This window comes from Lacerta agilis, chromosome 16, assembly GCF_009819535.1.
Source record: "Lacerta agilis isolate rLacAgi1 chromosome 16, rLacAgi1.pri, whole genome shotgun sequence".
NCBI lineage: Eukaryota > Metazoa > Chordata > Lepidosauria > Squamata > Lacertidae > Lacerta > Lacerta agilis.
Window position 1 is genome coordinate 6,721,474 of NC_046327.1, and position 20,326 is coordinate 6,741,799.

Below are 20,326 nucleotides of genomic sequence, written 5' to 3' on the forward strand. Positions count from 1 at the left end.
GTCTTAATAGGCATGATGCAAAAGGAAGAGGTGGAAAGAAAGAAAAGCAAGTTCAAAGTACAATGTGATCACTTTGTTGATGCTGGCATCTGGTAATCTAGCAAGTTAAACATTCTGGGTTAAACCTCCACTGGCCCCATGAAATGTTTGGGAATGTTTGTTGGAGGCAGGGGATAGTGGGGGGAATTGGAGAGACCAGAGCTTACCATTTCTGTCTTTGAAGTTATTTAAAGGGGCCTGTGTGTGAATGTGTCATGAGAGTGTGTAAATTGTAAACATACAGGTGAAACTCAAAAAATTAGAATATTGTGGAAAGGTTCATTTCTTTCAGTAATTCAACTAAAAGGTGAAACTAATATACGAGATAAACTCATGACATGCAAAGCGAGATATGGCAAGCCTTTATTTGTTATAATTGTGATGATTATGGCATACAGCTGATGAGAACCCCAAATTAACAATTTCAACTTTGGGGTTCTCATCGGCTGTACGCCATAATCATCACAATTATAACAAGCAAAGGCTTGACATATCTCGCTTTGCATGTCATGCGTCTATCTCATATATTAAACTCCAGTAGCTAATGAAAACAATTGCTTCCCTAAATGGACTTTTCCACAATATTCTAATTTTTCGAGTTTCATCTGTACATATTCACCTGATTATATGTGTGGGTTTCTGCCTGGTGTTGTGCAGTCCTCTACACATCCAAGGGGCTTCTAGGGCAATGCTGCATTGCACAACTCCTAATTGCAACAATAAACTTTCAATTTTCGAATTTATTTAGGAAAAATTTGTAAACGTCTCAATGGTAATAATAAAAAACCCTCTGAGTAGTGTGTGCATGAAACATATATTCCAAAATCCACACGTTTTGGAATGAAAAATACCCATATAATGTTCCGCCTTATGATGCTTTAAATTTAAATATGTGTTTGCGTATTAGATTTGATTATTTATAGTGTAATTTACCATTGAATAGAAGCATTCAGTAACCATTATCAATAACACAGAGATAAAATCAGCAAATGTTTGAAACAACTGCACAGTCGTACCTTGGTTGTCAAACTTAATTCGTTCTGGGAGTCCGTTCGACTCCCAGAACCATTCGAAAAACAAGGTGTGGCTTCTGATTGGCTGCAGGATCTTCCTGCACTCAAGCGGAAGCTGTGTCCGATGTCCGGCTTCCAAAAAAAAGTTCGCAAACCAGGACACTTAACTTCTGGGTTTGCGGTGTTCGGGAGCCAAAACATCTGAGTCACAAGGCGTTCAAGAACCAAGGTACATAACTAAATTGCGTGCCTGGGTAGACTGGGTGAAATTAAAAGAAGGTTAATAGGCAGGGAGATCCAAAGCCTAGGAGCTGCTACACTGAAATATCAGCTCCTGATATATACAAAATGAACATTTATATGACGCTTCTGGAAGTGGACGTTCCAGAGATCTAAGTGATTGAGTAGGGCAAGTTGGGGGCAAGGTGAGCCTTGAAGGAAGCTGGCACCAAGCCAATGTAACTAAGCTGTATCTTTTTTCAGTCATATATATTATTCGCTGTTACGTACCTACGACTAGTTTGATTTTCATTTATTACTATACTTAAATGCCCCTTTTCCTGTAAGTAACTCTTAAGTGGCACACACGGTTCTTCCTTTTCCCGTTTTATTCCCTGTGAAGCAACTGCCCCAGGGAACTTCCTGGTTGAATGGTGATCTGAACTCGCGTCTCCCAGGTGGTTAGCCCACGATAACCACTGCACCACACTGACTTTCGTCATTCATTGAGAAATGGGAATAAGGAACAGAATCGCAAGCTTTGACAAAGCCACAATCTTATGGATTTTCTCAAATGTCGTCATGCTCAATTTTGAGATGGCACTGATTATCCATTTATATACACAAATGCGCAGCCGTATTTTTTTTTAAACAGATTGTAGAATTGTAAAGTTGGGAAGGGACCATGAGGGTCATCTAGTCCAACCCACTTTTAATGGAGGAATCTTGTTGCCCAGCTTGGGTTTCGAACCCACGACCCTGAGATTCAAGAGTTTCCTGCTCCGCCAACTGAGCTATCCCAGGACATGTCATGTTCACTTTCATGCCTGGGTTTTTTTCTGGCCTCCTTCCCCCTCAAAGTGAGAGTGGTGGTGGGTGTCCCGCCGCCTTCCCTCGCTCTGTGGTTTCTAAACCTGTTTGTTCTGTGCCGCCTTCAGGACGCGGAAGAGCCAAAGACAGTAAGTGCATCCTTGTGACGAGCAAAAAAGAACAGGAGGAGAACGAGAAATATAACATCTTAAAGGAAGAGATGATGAACCAAGCCATCGAGAGAGTGCAGAAGTGGGACGAGGAGACATTTGCACAGAAGGTGACTCCATTTTATACTTTGCTTTCAAACAGGAACAAAAAACTCTCCTCCCGTTGGCCCCTTGAGGGATTTCTGGAGCTCAGAAGCAGAGTTCCTGGGAGAAGGCAAGCACAGAGGCCCAGCGGCGGAGCAATCCGATCCGGCGCCTGGGGCGGCGCACATGCCCTGAGCCCAGGGGCAGCGCCAGCCAGTCCATAGCTGTCAAGTTTCGGATTTGAAAATAAGGGATCAGCAGCCTCACCTATCCCCGGGACAGTCACATGGCAGTAGTGGGCGGAGCCAGAAGCAAAAGTGGGCGGCACTGGTGTGAACGGGCGCAGTAGGCTTACTGTATTTTGGAAACGCTGCCCGTGGGCTACGACGCCTGTAAGCGCGGGAAATGGCTCCCGCTTGCTTTGAGGCTGCAAGGAGGCGAAGTCTTCCCAGTCCCTGGCCAGCAGGGGGAGGGAGAGGAGCTGCTTCCTTTGGAAAAAACGGGAAATTAAAGGGATATAAAAAATAAGGGATAGCAGCGGGAAACTGCTTGAAATAAGGGAGATTCCCGGGGGAAACGGGATACTTGACAGCACTGCCAGCCACCTGTGGGGGTGGCATGAGGCGGGGCAGGACGCTCCGCGGGGCCTCTGAGGAGTCTGCCTGCCTCCTCCCACTTAGCCACCCTACAGCTGGGGGGAGGCGGTGGGCGGACTGTTTGCGCAGCGCAGAACCTGCGTGTACTCAAGCTGTGTTCCCCCCCAGTGGCTCGAGCGCACTGCAGGCCTCACTGTGAATGCTGCCTGGCATTTTGTCACCCCCCTCAGTGGTGACACCCGGGGCGAATCTGCCCCCACTGCACCCCCCTTCCTCCGCCACTGCAAAGACCTGCCTAAATTTTGAATGTCTTTAAAAAGCTTCCATATGCGGACTCAGAACCATTGGCCCATCTGACCATTGGCCACACTGACGGGCATTTTCTCTCCAGTAGGCCTAGGCGATAATCTGGTTTTCAACATCCCAATATATCACACCAGCTAAACGTTGACGTATATCAGGATTGAAGTAAGGGTTGGCTGGCTTCACCGTCCTCCCCACATTGTGATTTTTGCATAGCACACACACACAATTGTGATTCACAATATGTTGCCAGGTCAAAAATTCTGAAACCAATATCATGCTAGGGACTTCAAATCAGTTTTGGGAGATGTATCGCCCATCTCTAACACACATCATGATTTGCAATATATAGCCAAGTGAAAAATTATGAAACCAATACATCGGGCATGTTATTCTACACTGCCCATTATATTGAGACTCAAGAAAAAGAGCTGATCGAACCGATTCTGAGGAAATTACCCGGTAGCACAGATGATAACTATATCAGACACCTCCTAGCTGATAAAGATCCCGAAATTATCAGGCAGTGATGTCAGCATAGGAGATCGAATTTTAACCCCCGATGGAACGATAATAGACAGTAGAGGCTTGTGAATTTAAATTTTAAAACTTTAAAAGGCTGAAACTTAGTTTTAAATGTTAGCACCAATTCCGTGAATTGGCCCGCATTTTTATTTCCATTTGTAGCACAATACAATTTACGATATTATGCTTTTACAAATTGTTCTCTGGTCTTCGACCGTATTAAAGATATTTGATTTGATATGAAACCAATATCACGATACGGACTTCAAACCGGTTTGGGAGACAATATTGATATAATACCCAGCCCTACTCTCCAGGGTTTTAGGCAGGAGACATTTCCAACCTTGCCTGGAGATCCACCTGGGAGCTTCAGGATATACCGTACTTTTCTGTGTGTAATACGAGGTTTTTGTACGTTAAAAGAATGTATAAAAATCAGAACAAAATAGAAAATTCTTTCCAGTAGCATCTTAGAGACCAACTGAGTTTGTTCTTAGTATGAGCTTTCGTGTGCATGCACACTTCTTCAGATACACTGAAACAGAAGTCACCAGATCCTTAAATATAGTGAGGGAGTGGGGAGGGGTATTACTCAGAGGGTGGTGGGAATGGGTGATCAGCTGATAGGTGTGGAAAACCTGTAGACGACTCTTAACGGCTGCAATTAGTCTTGCAGGGAAAGGCAAGGGGTGAGATGGCTAAAGATAGCTTTGTTATGTATAATGAGATAAGAATCCAATGTCTTTGTTCAGACCAGGTTTCTCCATGGTTTTAAGTTTGGTGATTAGTTGCAATTCAGCCACTTCTCTTTCGACTATGGCAGACCAACACGGCTACCCACCTGTAACTGGAACTATAAAAATCAGGGTCGTCTTATACACGGATACTGCATGGGAGGGACGGGGGAGCGGTTGCTGCCATGAGCAGGAGACTGTCAGCGATGGTAGGGTGGGTGATTGGTGGCTGTGTCAATGGCTTTTGTCGATTGGCTGCTGCTGCTGCTGCTGGTGATGAGCGGTCATATGATTGGTGGCTTCTGCGTCACATGTGATAGGAAGCGTTGTTAAGTCACATGAGTGATTTTCGGCAACCCCCCCCCCCAAAAAAAAAGCTCAACAACTTCTTTAGGGAAGTTTTTAATTTGTGACATTTTAATGTATTTTTAATCTTTGTTGGAAACCCAGCCAGATGACCTTGGCCTTATCTCTTGGCCTCAGCACATGACCAGGTGCAGGTGTACAACCTGACAGGAAATTAAGCTGAGCTGGGGGCAGGCTCTCCAAAGCCTCTTCAGCCAGTCCCTCAGCCCCAGGAAACTGGGCTAGGGTCTTCCAGGTCTCACAAGCGCTGGCCAAAACATCTATGTGGTGGCATTAGGCTGCATCAACACTCTGGGCAAACATCCCTCTTGCTGCCTCATCTCTGCGTTGAGCAGCAGTTGCGACCTCCTGTGCTCCTGAAACTGAGCTAGGAAACAGTGAGGGTTATTATTATTATTATTATTATTATTATTATTATTATTAATAACAACTCTGGGCAGTCCTCCCCCCAAAAAGCTCAACAACAATTTTCTTAATTCCGAGTCCCCAAAAATAGGGGGCGTCTTATACACTGGGGCGTGTTCTACACAGAAAAATACGGTAAATTGTGCTCTCCCCCATGACCCTTCGTTGCGTTATTCCCTACGTTGAAGTATTCTGCCCTCCGCAATAATCAGCAGCCTCCAGGAGTATTCTGGCTCCCCAGAGAAGTGGTTATCTCTCGCCCTCTGTTCTGACCGCTCCATTCCCCTTAGATAAGCGAGTTGCAGAAGATACAAAAGAAAATTCAAGATTCCAAGAAGAAGGAGCCTCAGCCCAAGCTGCAGACGGGCAAGCGGAAATTGTTGTGCGGGAAGTGCAAAGCACACGCTTGTGACGTGGAAGACATCCGGGTGCTTGAGGTAAACTTACAGTGGGAATTCTTGCGGATTATGTCTCACGGTGTGGGTTTTGTGTTGTTGTTGTTTTTAACCAATTTTGTCATTTATAGATGAGGGCATGGGTGGTGAATTTTGCTTCACTTGTGTGTTTTTTTCTGCTCAGACTACGCAGAATGCACAAAAAAGCACACATTTCCTACAAAAGAGACAGAAAACGTTTGATTCCTGAATATGCTAAAGCAGGGGTCAGCAACCTTTTTCAGCCACGGGCCGGTCCACCGTCCCTCAGACCATGTGGTGGGCCAGACTATATTTGGGGCGGGGGGCGGGGGAATGAACGAATTCCTGTGCCCCACAAATAACCCAGAGAAGCATTTTACATAAAAGGACACATTCTACTCATGTAAAAACACGCTGATTCCCAGACCATCCGCAGGCCAGATTGAGAAGGCGATTGGGCCGCATCCAGCCCACAGGCCTTAGGTTGCCTATCCCTGTGCTAAAGCTATCCAATATTAGAAGCACCTTCAGTGACCTGTTGCCCTCCTATGTTTTGGACTCCCAGATCCCCATCAGCCTTGGCCAATAGGCAGGGATGTTGGGAGTTGTAGCCCAGCCTTGGTTGGGTAGCACCCGTATTGGCTTCCGGTTGTAATGGGATGCAAGTGAAATTTTGTGCACCAAATAAATGATATAATCTGTGTGTGTTTTTGCCCGGGTCCCTTGCTGTGAGAAGCAGGCCATATCTCATGTGCCCAAATGCTTTGAGGGGGAAACAAAAAGGATCCTATGCCTCTATAAAAATGGATGACCATTTTAGTCAAACGACAAATGTAACCACAGTGGCTCTGTAGCCAATAGCTCACCTATATTGCTGTGGCGAGTGAGGTCTTGCCACACTGCTGCTTCTGCGTATTTGTGATCAGATGGAGACATGCGGTAAGATTCTCAAGCAGGGCAAATGCGGTGAATAGCTTACCAAGGTGCTACAAGCTCACGTAGCGCTTAGGATCCCTGACCATTCGGTCCAGTCGTCTCCGACTCTGGGGTTGCGGCGCTCATCTCGCATTACTGCCCAAGAGAGCCGGCGTACAGCTTCCAGGTCATGCGGCCAGCATGACTAAGCCGCTTCTGGCGAACTAGAGCAGCGCACGGAAATGCCATTTACCTTCCCGCCGGAGCGGTACCTATTTATCTACTTGCACTTTGACGTGCTTTCGAACTGCTAGGTGGGCAGGAGCAGGGACCGAGCAACGGGAGCTCACACCGTCACTTAGCGCTTGCCACTTGGTCAATGGCTGGTTGCAGTGGCGTAGCTTGCATTGCCAGCTCCCCGGGGCGAGGCAAGGATTGGGACCCCTAATCTCCTCGCAGACGTCAACAGGCAGACTTCACTGTGCCCCTGCAGCGGCTGCTCCTCATGGGGTCACCCACCGGTCGCCATGTTCATCCTCTCAGCTCAGCGAGCTCCCAGCAGGAGTAGTGGCTGGCGATCCTTTGCAAGCTTGGTGTCGTACCTCCCAGCAGCACCGGAGTTGCAGCTGCAGCGAGCTGGCCGAGGCACAAAGCACAGCCCTTCGCCAACTGCCTCTCCTTGGCCGTGCAGTGCAAGGACGGGAACTCGCGGGTCCTGGGCGATCGAGAGACTCTCCTCTATGTGCTCATGCTGCAGGACATGCCCATTGCCCAAGGACACACACTAGGAGGGAGGCCTCAGGGAAGGACCAGAACAGGCCAGGAAAAGTCCATGCTTTGGCTGGTGGGAGTTCCACCCAGGGGTGGGGTGTCCATTGTCCAGCCATGAGGAGGCCGCACCACAGTCCTGAAGGCCCAGGCTGGGTGCGGCTCGCCTCCCCGAGGCTGCGGAAAGCGGGAGCACCGGGTTGCGTCTGTGGCGGTTCGCTCAACCTGCACAGGTCCCCCAGACGTTTAACGGTCCGTTGATACCTGCACTCACCACTTTATTAATTAACCGCTGCCACCAACCAGTTTGTCTGGTATTTATTTCACTCAGTTCAGTCAAGGAGAATATTGGAACAAAACTGTTTTATTTGACGTTTAGTACATAAGCATGTGGTCTCTGAATAAACAGTACTTTCTTGGTTGTGTTCTTGTTAACAACAGTGCCCAACGATTTCTCCCACCCCTGTTCCTACTCCTTCCCTTGCCACCCTTCTTCCAACCTCTCAATACCCACGGACAAGCCCCCAAGTCAAAGACAAAAGACAAGCCTAAAGACTAAAGAACCAAAGAACCAACGAACCCTCTTACTTCCCCGGGAGGGGTTTATATAGCCCACATAACTCCGCCCCCTAAAGGTTCTTACTGGTTATTCCTTTTAACTCCTTCCATGCCATTCCTAAGTTTGGGTGATCGCCACAGCGTCCCCTCAGGATTCTGCACCCAGGGCCCACCCAGGACACTACACCATGGGTTGGTTGCACTGAAACTTTGTGGCAGTTTGCGCAGGGTGGGAATACTGGGAACAAAACCTGTATTCAATATGTTTAGAGCAAAGTCAGATATTTTCATGGTGTGTGTGTGTGTGTGTGTGTGTGTTTAAATGAATGTTGGAGTTCTCTTTGGGCTCCATCCAGAGAGTTTTTTGCCCTATTGGAACTTGCATAATTATTTGAAAGGATGTGATGAATAAATATATGAAATTGGAATCAGAAGATATTTAGGCTATAGCAATCAGAAGTTAAGTTAAGAGAGGATATAAGAAGTTGGAGTTGTATAATGTTTATTTTATTAGGAATAAGATTTTAGGTATAAAAGGATTAGGATGTGTAAGATTAGATTAGTTGTGAGAAGGAAGATTTTACAATGTCACAAAGTTACTAAAGAAGATTAGAAATGAACGCAGAAGAGAGGACGAGAGGAAGTCCCAAAATATTGTTCAGAAAGAGGATAAGGATAGCTAAATAAGTGTGTGTAAGTTTTCTTTTTTTTGTATTGTTTCGTAGTTTTGTTTTTTGTAGTGTGTGTTGTATTATGTGTGTCTTTATTGCTAAAACCCAATAAATTAAAAAAAGGAACTTGCCCTTGTAATGCATGTGTGTACACACACACACACACGCCTATTGTGCAAAGGTACTGTTGGTTGCTGTGCCCACTTTTGTCTCTAGCCTTCCCAATCTACCCAGCCTGGCCTGTGGAACTCAGGATGTTGCCCAGAAGGGAACGTGGCTCTTTGGGTGAAAACATTTCCCCACCTTTGTGCAATGGCAAACCCCATAAAAGAATAGGGCTGCCATGTTTCAAGAAGTAAAATTCAGTTGTTGAGCTTTTTTGGGGGGGGGACATTATGAAAATGTTTTTGCTGCTTTTCACTCAAGGTGCAGACTATGCCTGTGTAGGACTAGTCCTAAGTCTGGGATGAATGTTGATGTAACTTGTACATTTTTCTTCTTAGGTAGCTCACCACACTGTCATAGATAAGAACTTCAGGAACCGGTATATAACAAAGGCTCATAGCAAACCGATCCACTGGGGTCACTTTGAGAAGAAAAGCAAGATATACTGCAGCAATGCCAAATGCCACCATGACTGGGGCATCGCAGTGAAGTACAAGGCATTTGAGGACATACCCATCATAAAAATCGAGAGCTTTTCGGTATACGACGTCGTCAAGGGGAAGCAGGATTATTTCCGGAAATGGAAAGAAGTTAATTTTGCGCTGAAAGAATTTGACTTTGAAGAAATGTCCGATTAAAATGCAGAACGGGCCAAGCTACTTGTGGAACCTTTGTTCTGAACGAACAAGCAGGCCACCTTCCATTTTTACAACTATTAAAGGGGAAGGCTAACATTGAGTGCATCTGCTGTTAATTGTATTAAACTCTGCGTTTTATCATTGCAATTACTGTAGAAGCTTCCTTTGGTGTATTTTGTAGTCAGCATTGCTTGATCAAATGCCATTCTGCAAAACCTATTATTATTATTATTATTATTATTATTATTATTAAAGAAAGAACGAAAGCTTGGTAGGTTGATTGGAACCTTAACAGTATTTGCCACATGCACGTTGAAGTTCTTAAATAGATCAAACCTCTCTCCCAATCACATCTGTCATGTGTGGCACTCTTTGTGATGGGTTGACAACTTTGTGCATGTACTGGAAACCTGAAGGAAGATAATGTCGTAATTATATCTGCATTATTTTCTTCTTCCAATAAGGGCAAGGTGGCGTAGATGATTTGTACAGCCTTTGTTTGTAACTATAAAGTAGGTTGGATTCCAAGGCAGCGAAACAACCTTGGGCAAAAAAACATTAACTCATGCATGCAAAAAGGTTTCGAGTTCTCTACACTCCTTGTTCCAAATGCCGTCCTCAAGCTACTGTCAAGTCTTTCAAATGAAGGAAATTCTTTATAATTAATTAATTAATTAATTAAAGCCACTTTAAACCCATTCTGTCTGCGGCATGATTATTGCTCTAGGAATGTTAAGCTCTTTGTAGGTAAATGTGCTATCTAGGAGGGATCAGATCAGACTTAGTATTTGACCATTTTGACTTAATGGGTCATTCAGAACGCTGCTCCTAACCAAAAACATGATTCACTGTACCTTAGGGTCTTCTATTTCAACCAAATAAAAAATACATGTTTTGACAGGAAGTCTCAAATCCGAAGTACAGCGGTACCTCGGTTTACGAACTTAATCCGTTCCAGAAGTCTGTTCTTAAACCAAAGCCATTCTTAAACCAAGGCGCGCTTTTCCTAATGAGGCCTTCCGCCGCCGGTGCCCTTCCACCGCTCGGATTCCGTTCTTAGACCGACGTAAAGTTCTCAAACCGCACTACTTCCGATTTTGCGGAGTTGGTATACTGATGAGTTCGTAAACAGGGCTGTTCTTAAACCAAGGTACCACTGTAAAACTATTTTCTGGCAAGAAATGAATACAGATTTGAGTTGCATTTTGCAACAGATTTTAGCTTTTATTAATGGCTCCCTCGTCTCCAACTTTTATTCACCTTTGACGTGTTTCAGCTGATCTTGACTGTATCAGCATCCAACATGGATGTGTATAGCTCATCGTATCAAGAGTTTTGTCTAATGAAGTTGTCCATGCTCTGGTGACGACCTGTCTGTGCTGCTGTGAGGCCGCCCTTAAAAATGGTCTGGAGGCTGTGGCTAGTGCAGAATTTGGCTAATGGGTTGGTAAGTGGGGCAGGACCAAGAAGGCTGCAGAGGGTTGGACTAGATGACTCTTGAGATACCTCCCAACTCTACAATTCTATAATTCTATGACTACACTGATTTTTACAGAACTGCACTGGTTGCCATTGAGCTACTGAGTCCAACTTAAGGTATCAGTACTACGGTACCAAGCTTGGGACCAAAGTACTTAAAAGAGTAATTTCCGCTGTATCAACCATCTTGGGCTCCATGATTAGCACAGGCCCTGTTTGTGTTGCTGCCAGGGCCTTTTGGGTGGTTTCCCCACCCAGTTTTTGGAATGCCCTTCCTAGTGAAGTACCATCAGTAAGTTTTAGGAGAAATTTAAAAACATTCCAGTCTACCCAGGCATTTGATGGTTTAAAGTCCTGTCCTTGGCCACCCTGAAATTACTAGTTTCAAGAGGAGGTGATTGTTTTTGGAAGGTTTAATTGCATTTCTTCAGTATCAACATGGTTCCTGCGCTAGACTGCTTTGGAGGAAGTTGTGGGATAGATATTTAATAACTACTGCAGCTGCAACATGGATATAAGCCCAATTTTCGTTGGCACAAAATTGGAAGGTTTTTTTGTGTATGTGTGGAAACATTGCTCGTTCAATATCATGCCACTGAAAAACTCTTGTTTGTATTCTGAAGCAGCCTATACACACTGCTTAGTAAACTTAAGCTCAGAAACCAAAATCCACAATATATAAAAACAAGCTTTAGAAAAGAGAGAGAGGTGAAATCAGTGTTTTTGAAAATAGATTAAATTTTATTATAAATGGTCTTTCATTCTCCTTGCACCTCACACATGATCACAGAAGGAGAGAGCACTCACCCTCTCGGATATAAGAGCTAAGCCATTTAATAATTTTAGCAGGATTAGATTTTCAAGGGAAATGATTAACTCTTTCAACAGATACGAGACCACCATACTTGATTATTTCATCTCTCGGGCACATGGAACAAAAAACAACTGTCTCTTACTATACGAAATATTGAAGAAGCTAAGGGTAAGCCCTGCGTTAATCTGAATTTCTCATTCTACTCACCCACACAAAATAAGGTACTGGAGGCAGGATGAGGTCAATGGTGGTCGGGTGGTCAAGGCATCTAGGCTCCCATTCTAATGGTTGCAAAAAATACCACCTTGAAATACAACCAACACAGGTTTTAGACAATATTTGTGTAGCTTCCCCACAATTACTGTGAATTTCTCATCACGAAAAGGCAGATTTCTTGATAACTGGACAGTGGCACAGTGGCCTTTTGAGACTAGACAGCCATTTTGCGAATCATATAGTTCAAGATGCCGCCATTACGGAAATAGGTCAGTTCCACGTCTGTGTCAAACCTCATGGTGGCTTGGAAGGTTTTCCCTGTATCCAGCTGTTGAAAGGAGAGAGAGAGAGAGATATATATATAAAGCATCAGCAAGCAGTGCTCAATATCTCCCTCTCAAAAGAAAAAAAGGCACGTGGGCCACACCATGATTTCAAACCCTTGCCTCCTGCAGCCCAGGTCAGATGTAGCAATCCTAGTTCAGTCTGGTTTACCATACTGGGAACAAGCTATGTGTCCTCCACACACACCCCTTGGCCCACCCCTTACATGCCTTGGTTGAAGGCAAAGCATTCCTTTTTCCTTGACCCAATTCCCATGTTCCAGCTGATTGAAGAAACTGGCTTGAAAGCTCTCCCCAACCCAGTTTCTCCAGGCTCAACGATGGTACCCAAAAATGAAGCAACTGCCCGACATGTGATCTAGCTCAGTCGGTAGAGCAGGAGACTCTTAATTCCAGGGTCATGGGTTTGAGTCCCACGTTGGGCAAAAAGATTCCTGCTTTGCAGGGGGTTGGGCAAGATGACCCCCAGGGTCCCTTCCAACTCTACAATTCCATGATTCGACCCATTCATACTACACCTCCCCATAATAAATAGTAACAATTTTAAGGCTCCGATTCCATCTTCTGCTCTAGCCTCCATAGTATGAGGAAGCTGTGCCTTTTCTGATCAAATAAGGTTAAAGGTAAAGGATCCCTGGACGGTTAAGTCCAGTCAAAGGCGACTATGGGGTTGCGGCGCTCAACTCGCTTTCAGGCGGAGGGAGACGGTATTTGTCCACAGACAGCTTTCTGGGTCATGTGGCCAGCAGGACTAAACCGCTTCTGGCGGAACGGGACACCGTGACGGAAAACAGCGCGCATGGAAATGCTGTTTACATTCTCACCGCAGCAGTACCTGCTTATCTACTTGCACTGGTGTGTTTTTGAACTGTTAGGTTGGCAGGAGCTGGGACAGAGCAACGGGAGCTCACCGCATCGCTTGGATTCAAACCGCCAACCTTCCGATTGGCAAGCCCAAGAGGTTCAGTGGTTTAGACCACAGTGCCACCTGCATGCCTTGATCAAATAAACACAGCGCTGTTCATGCGTGATGCAGAAGTGGCAATCAAACTTGTGGGACTTGGGACCCCACTTGGTATACTTTAAGGCGACACGGTATCATTGGGCTTATCGCTTATTGCCTACACCACATGGTCGCCCATGGAATCTCTTACTTTGATCTGGACGTTCATTCTGGGCACTATCGACTCGGGAATTATGATCGTGTAGCGTTCCCGCCCCGTCAGCCCAAGACTATCCGCATCCTCGCCAGGCAAATACTGCAGAGGAATCACTCCCATTCCCACGAGATTACTGCGGTGGATCCGTTCATAGCTCTCTGCGAGGACAGCTTTGATGCCCTGAAAAACACACAGAGAGAGAAAGCACATAGGTAACAACCACTTATGCGTTAGATGACTGGCGGATGTAGCCGCTGGGTCTGACGGTGGCCTCTGATGGCTGAGACACCAGTTGGGGTCTGGCCCCAAATCCATCAGATCCCAGGCTGATTCAGCCCTGTCCTCTCCCTGCCCTTGAAACACCCCATTTTGAGGTCTCCTGCATGTTTGGGGGAAGAAGAGAGATTGGTCGCACGCAGCTGGCAGGAGGCTTGCTCAGTGCCACCCCCCACAAGCTGGCATAAGCGTTTTCCTCTTTGTCTTGCTTGGTTAACCTAAAGCAGGCATGTCCAACTCCCAAGAGACTGCAATCTACTCCCACTATTAAAAAACCTGGCCGTGATCTACCCGTTGGATTGACCAACGTTGTTGAGCTTTTGGGAGGGGAGGCTTTACCAAAGTTGTTCAGCTTCACCCAGAGGCGGGGTGTCCTAAAGCATGCCTAAAGCATTTGCAAATATATCTTTTATTTCCAGTTTGTGCATTGTGGCCGACTGCAAAGTTCTCTTGGGTAAAGTTCTCAATGGGCATTTAGAACCAGTTTCCAAAACGCCACTAACTGCCATTGTTCATTCATTTAACACACACACATACACCGAATTTAAGATCAAATTTAAATCCAACCTTGCATTTGCAGAGCTCACAAAGTTTGTAAATGTGTGGAAAAATGCAACTCTCTTTGGATACTGCAGTTCAAACAACATTTTTACTTCATATCTTCACTTTGGCAGCAGGCATTTCAGAACCACGGATAGCAATGAGGTAAAGTGGACACTCGGGTTGCGAATGCGATCCATGCGGGAGGCGCGTTCGCAACCCGCGGCGTTCGCAACCTGCGTTGCTGCGTCTGCACGCGCGCATGACGCAATTCGGTGCTTTTGTGCATGCGCAAAGCGCGATTTGGCGCTTCTGCGCATGCGCGGACACCTAAACCTGGAACTAACCTGTTCCGGTACTTCCGGGTTCGGCACAGAGCACAACCCAAAAAGACGTAACCCACAGCGGCCGTAACATGAGGTAAGACTGTACTGTTAAGTTATGCGAAGGTTTCAAGGCTGTTTTTCAAAACGCCGAGATCGGATACGGCCAAACTTTGGTGTAATATTTAGCTGTGGGGCATTGCTTGCAGCAGACAGCTGGACACAGGACACCCCCCTTCACTCACCAACAGAAAAGGCCCTTTCGCAGCCCAGTCTCGGGAGCTCCCGGAGCCGTACTCCTTGCCAGCCAGCACGATAAGTGGGAGGCCTGCTTGCTGGTACCTCTCGGAAGCATCAAACACGTCAAGCTGTAAGCACACAGGGCAACTGATGTCCACGGAAAGAGCAATGAAACACTTCCCAACACTTTCACGCCCGAAGCAAAGTGAGCCTCATAAATCACCCAATGATTTGAAGGGGAAATAATGCAACATAAAAATAATGTTCATTACAGAATTAAGTTAAAAACAAATAGCAGGGTTAAGTCGCGCATCACAAAAAGCCAAGAAAGCAAAAGTTATTTGAGGTGCTCAGCTGGCTGCGTGGAACCCTGAACACATAGGCTTTCCCTTCAAAGAGGAGGCACAATTCGAGTCTCCCTCCACGCAACATTCTTGTACAGGGAGGGCTAACGGTGAGGAAGCTTTAAAGCACATGTGAGCGACCATGAAGCCCCCACCCACCCACCCACACCTTTCGAAGCTGCTGCGTTCTTCGATCGCATCAGTTCCTGTACATTCCTTCCCCTTCCTTGACCCTCTCAATTGTGCGTTTAGAATAGCAACACACTAAAGCCAGAAAGGAATTGCTCTCACTTGCTTTCCAGAACATTAGCTAGACTGATCAGCTGTACTACCCCCCCCCAAAAAAAACCCCACACCTGTTTACTTATTTGAATGTAACTCCATCAAACCCAGTGGGGATTATTTCTGAGTTAGCCCATGCATGATTGGGAACATTAATGTGATGTGGCAAAAGTGAAAATTAAAGCACAGTGGTCTTTATTCCACACTGGTTAATCCAGAACACATTTGCATCTGGCTCCACCAACTCCTGGCATGTCCTCCCCACAACGGATTACTCCCCAGGGGAAGTGGCCCACAAGAGATAAAACGGTTGCCTACCCCCAGGGCTTTTTTTCAGCCAGAACTTAGTTCTGGCACCTTTCAGGTGGCTGTGCTTGCCATTTTAAGAGAACAAGACAAATTCATAGTGAGTTCCAGCACCCCCTTTTTTTTTTTTAGAAAAATAGCACTGCCTACCCCTTTTAATGAGGGTGAAAGAGGAGAGCGCAAAATATGGTCTGAAGCTCAACATCAAAAAAACTAAGATCACGGCCACTGGTCCCATCACCTCCTGGCAAATAGAAGGGGAAGAAATGGAGGCAGTGAGAGATTTTACTTTCTTGGGCTCCATGATCACTGCAGATGGTGACAGCAGTCACGAAATTAAAAGATGCCTGCTTCTTGGGAGGGAGCAAACCTAGACAGCATCTTAAAAAGCAGAGACATCACCTTGCCGACAAAGGTCCGTATAGTTAAAGCTATGGTTTTCCCAGTAGTAATGTATGGAAGTGAGAGCTGGACCATAAAGAAGGCTGATCGCCGAAGAATTGATGCTTTTGAATTATGGTGCTGGAGGAGACTCTTGAGAGTCCCATGGACTGCAAGAAGATCAAACCTATCCATTCTCAAAGAAATCAGCCCTGAATGCTCACTAGAAGGACAGATCCTGAAGTTGAGGCTCCAGTACTTTGGCCACCTCATGAGAAGAGAAGACTCCCTAGAAAAGACCCTGATGTTGGGGAAGATGGAGGGCAAAAGGAGAAGGGGACGACAGGATGAGATGGTTGGACAGTGTTCTCAAAGCTACTAACATGAGTTTGGCCAAACTGCGGGAGGCAGTGAAGGATAGGGGTGCCTGGCGTGCTCTGGTCCATGGGGTCACGAAGAGTCAGACATGACTGAACAACAACAACCCCTGTATTTAAAATGAGGGATCGTCCTGTTTCAAACAGCCCCATGGCAGATGCAGACAAGAATACTCACAGTTTCATCAGACGGGAAGTGGATAGTTTGCGGGGCCTGCTTGTTGAGAAACTTGTTCAGCAGGCGTATGTTTGCAAACGTTCCCCTAGCCATGATGGCGTCGTTGCCCCGGCGCGAACCGTACGAGTTGAACTCTCTGGGAGTTAGGCTAGCAAGACAAAAAGAAGGCAATGCTCAGCTGCATGAGCTGGAAGGCTGCTCAGTTAACTAAAAGGAACCCGAAATGTTCCCTTCTGCAACTTGTGGCCAGGGTGACTCCGTTTTTCAATTTCTGGCTTTCAAAAACACCTCCCCCAGCAGCCTGTGCAGACAGTTTAACCCAACATGTAGAACAGGGTGGGACCCTGGATTTCTGAACCCCGATTTGAACCCGGATCAGGCGATGGCCAGTGGGAAGGGAGGATGGGAGCTGAAGTCCAAAAAGAATCTGTAGTGCCGCAGGTTATTATGGAGCAGAGAAGTCAGTTAAGCGCAATGGGAGAGAGGTGAGGGGGGAATCATAGAACTGTCGAGTTGTAAAGGCCACCGGGGGGGGGGGTCCATCTACTCCAACCCCCTACAATGCAGGAATCTTTTGCCCAAAGTGGGACTTGAACCCACAACCCTGAGATTAAGAGTCTCATGCTCTACAGACTAAGCTAGGGAACTAATAACACAAAGCAGGTGGGGGGGGAACCTTTGGACCTCCTGATGCTGAAATACCTCTCCTATCATCCTTGCCCACTGGCCATTCTTGCTGGGGCAGATGGATGTTGTAGTCGCCCACATCTGATCTAAGGACACACACACACAGAGAAATTTTTATACTTGACTCACCCTCTACTGGTTAAATAACGAGCAGCTGGGCTGTTTCTTGCTATGTTCCCAGCAGGAGAGATATGATCCGTGGTCACAGAGTCACCAAGATTGAGCAGGACGTAGGCGTCAACTATGGGTTTAAGTGGCGGGAGCTCCAAAGCCTGAGAGAACGCCACACAAAAATAGTTATTTAAAAACAAACAAACACGTGGGTGTGGTTTTTTTAAGCATCAGCCGTACAAATTTGCAACTGCTACCTTCATCCAAATCACAAAAAAACAACCCTAGATGGTCTCGAACAAATCTGGAAAACCAAACTAGGTGTGACAGCTCGCTTTCCTGCTCAATATATTTTTTAGGAATATATTTGTGCAAAAAGTGGACAGATGCACTGCCTCTGTTTCGGATGGTTAGGGTGCAAGTGCCGTTGTTTATGTAGCCTTTATGGCAGGAACCTCAAGGTTTGCAGAAAAACAAACATCTTTATTACAAAAGATCAAGTTTATTACAAAATATTTTGTAATAAACTTGAATTATCAAATAAAACATAGACAAGAACTTTAGTAGGAGACACGAAGAAGAACTTTAGGAAGTCATTTTATTTTAACTTTCCCCCCCTTTTTTTCTCTGTCTTTTTTTGAGTTCTATTTTTACTTGATTGTGTAATTGTATGTAATGATGTGGTTGTGTAATTGTCTTTTGTAATTGTGTAGACTGTGTTTGTATTATCATTTGTATTATCTTAAAGAAATTTCAATAAAACTTGTTTTTAAAATTAAAAAAAACAAAAATTATCTTTATGGGGGGGAATGCTATGGGTGGCTCAGTGCGGACTGAGCATGTTGAAAATGCTGACTTGTCTGTTGGGGGTTGACAACAGAACATAGTGTCTGAAATCTAGAGCAGTAGGACCCCACATGACAACATTTTGTTGCAGCACTCACCGGAAAGACCGCATTTTTATATTGCTGTAACCTGCCCTGGGAGCTTATGGCGAAGGGTAGGGAAGAAGTAAGATGAAATGTGCAGCCTCAGAATGGGGCTACTCAACACAGCCTGACTCACGTGCTGTTCCTAAGCATGAGCATAACTTCAGAACAGGGCTCTCTTGAGGCATGAGATTTGTACTTAAAAGTTCATTTCGAGGTGCATTTCAGAGCATTCTTGGAGAAAGACAGTCTGGAAGGCTTCTATCATTGTTAAAACTAGCCAACAGGGAGGAAAAAGTCCTCCTCAATCTGGCCAGTAAAATCTACCCAAATAAACAAGGGGAAGTGAGACACACTTACCAGATTTTCAAAAAATGGAGGTGATTTAATATATGTGGATTTGGGGTCCCAAGCATATAGCTTGTCTGCTGGAACATCTAATGCATTCCAAGCTTTGTTTACTGTCTGGAGGAGAGGAGAGAGAAAAAAGGATAGAAAACAACCTTTATAGAGTGCAACATTTTAAATATATACCTTCCCGCATGTAAAAAGTGGACGAGGCAGGCTCTCTAATACAGGTTGGGAAAACCTGAACCACAGAGTTGCCTGGAAATCTGTTTTATAACCTTCAGCAAATAAAGCAGAGAGCTAGAATCTTAGGATCACCAAAGCCCCATTTTGCTATGAGCTCTACCTCTGAGGAGCAACTCTCTCATTTTTCATGTGAATTGCAGCAGTACAAACTAAGTTCCTCGGATTCACAAACAGACTGTTGTGGTGTTCATGTAGGACTAAATAAGAAGTGATACATTGTCTAGACATTGTGCGGATGAGCTAAATTCATCCCGGTGCCCTTTATGCGGTTGATTGAGTGTGATGCTTCCTGCTGGTCTATGCACAAAATATGATTTCCTATGATAAATCCTACATGACCTGAAATTGGCTATGTTATTTGGCTGTGTCTTAAGCTTCCATCATTGGGAAGCACAGAGTCACGTCTCTCTTTCATTTAAGTTTGCTGTTTAATTTACACCTACATGGCAAAGGATGTGTTCTTTGATAACCCCTGAGAACCCCGGAACATATGTTCCTTTGATGTTAGTTCCTGGAGGCCTGAGCAAATGTCATAATGGCAGGGATCTGCCAAGAAGATTTCTCTCCTATCTGATATCCTGTTTCTTTCTATCTACCTCATCTTTGGAATGCTGATTAGGATAGTAGCCTAGGAAGTAGGGTTAGATCAAACCAGTTCTGCAAAGTTCAAAGAGTCTTTGTTCTCCACATGGCCACATGGCCTTGGGGAGGTGAAACTGGACGTTGTTTTCATTGGATGATTTGAATTTGGAAGGCGGGTTTTTGTGTTCAATAAAAGTTCCTGGATGAGAGCAAGGGGGTCTCTTTTCTTTCCCCCATCCTCTCATACAGGTTGTTGCTGGTCAACTTCCTTTGTCTTTCTTTTCTTTGAACTCACGCATCGTGGTTTTAAGCATAAACACCACAGACTGTCACTATTTTTTTTCTGCAGGGACTGGAGTGCATACTCAAAACTGAGCTTTGCACAATTGAAGGAGTGCAAAGCAATCTGTTGCCCCAGTGCAACAAATCCATTTTATGAAAGGCAAAATACTACCAGCCTTTTTGCAGGTAGGAAAGTGATGGGGAAATCCATTGAAAAGTGTGGGGTGAACAAATGATTAATAGGGAGGTATATGCACAACCCTCAAGCAAATCAGGATGAATGTTCATTGTTGTAAAACTGTCCTGTAAGCAAATCAAAACGGATGCTTAATAAAGATTGGACATAAGTCTAATCTTTGCATAAGCTTTGTGCGATGCTCAATGAACAGATTGTCTGGAGAAGCCTTAAATCCTTTCTCCTATTCAGAATCAGCCCAGCCGTTTCTCCCCAGAGATGCCCTCGCCCAAGTAATTAGCAATAAAAAG

General features: G+C 45.3%; 2 protein-coding genes across 2 annotated transcripts in view; one reads left to right on the top strand and one right to left on the bottom strand.

Annotated features, from left to right (window-relative positions):
* The window catches only part of DDX58 (DExD/H-box helicase 58), a 31,589-nt gene extending 22,017 nt beyond the window's left edge, over positions 1–9,572 (top strand). Inside the window, exons 16-18 of the mRNA XM_033173489.1 lie at positions 2,210–2,361; positions 5,555–5,701; positions 9,096–9,572. Of these exons, the coding sequence (XP_033029380.1) occupies positions 2,210–2,361; positions 5,555–5,701; positions 9,096–9,395 (599 nt within the window). The 3' untranslated portion in view covers positions 9,396–9,572. The remainder of the gene's footprint in view (positions 1–2,209; positions 2,362–5,554; positions 5,702–9,095) is intronic.
* A 2,022-nt stretch (positions 9,573–11,594) lies between these two features.
* The window catches only part of ACO1 (aconitase 1), a 48,547-nt gene continuing 39,815 nt past the window's right edge, over positions 11,595–20,326 (bottom strand). Inside the window, exons 16-21 of the mRNA XM_033172937.1 lie at positions 18,743–18,847; positions 17,472–17,614; positions 16,656–16,803; positions 14,793–14,915; positions 13,403–13,588; positions 11,595–12,232 (exon numbers count right to left, since the gene is read on the bottom strand). Coding sequence (XP_033028828.1) covers positions 12,119–12,232; positions 13,403–13,588; positions 14,793–14,915; positions 16,656–16,803; positions 17,472–17,614; positions 18,743–18,847 — 819 coding nt within the window. The 3' untranslated portion in view covers positions 11,595–12,118. The remainder of the gene's footprint in view (positions 12,233–13,402; positions 13,589–14,792; positions 14,916–16,655; positions 16,804–17,471; positions 17,615–18,742; positions 18,848–20,326) is intronic.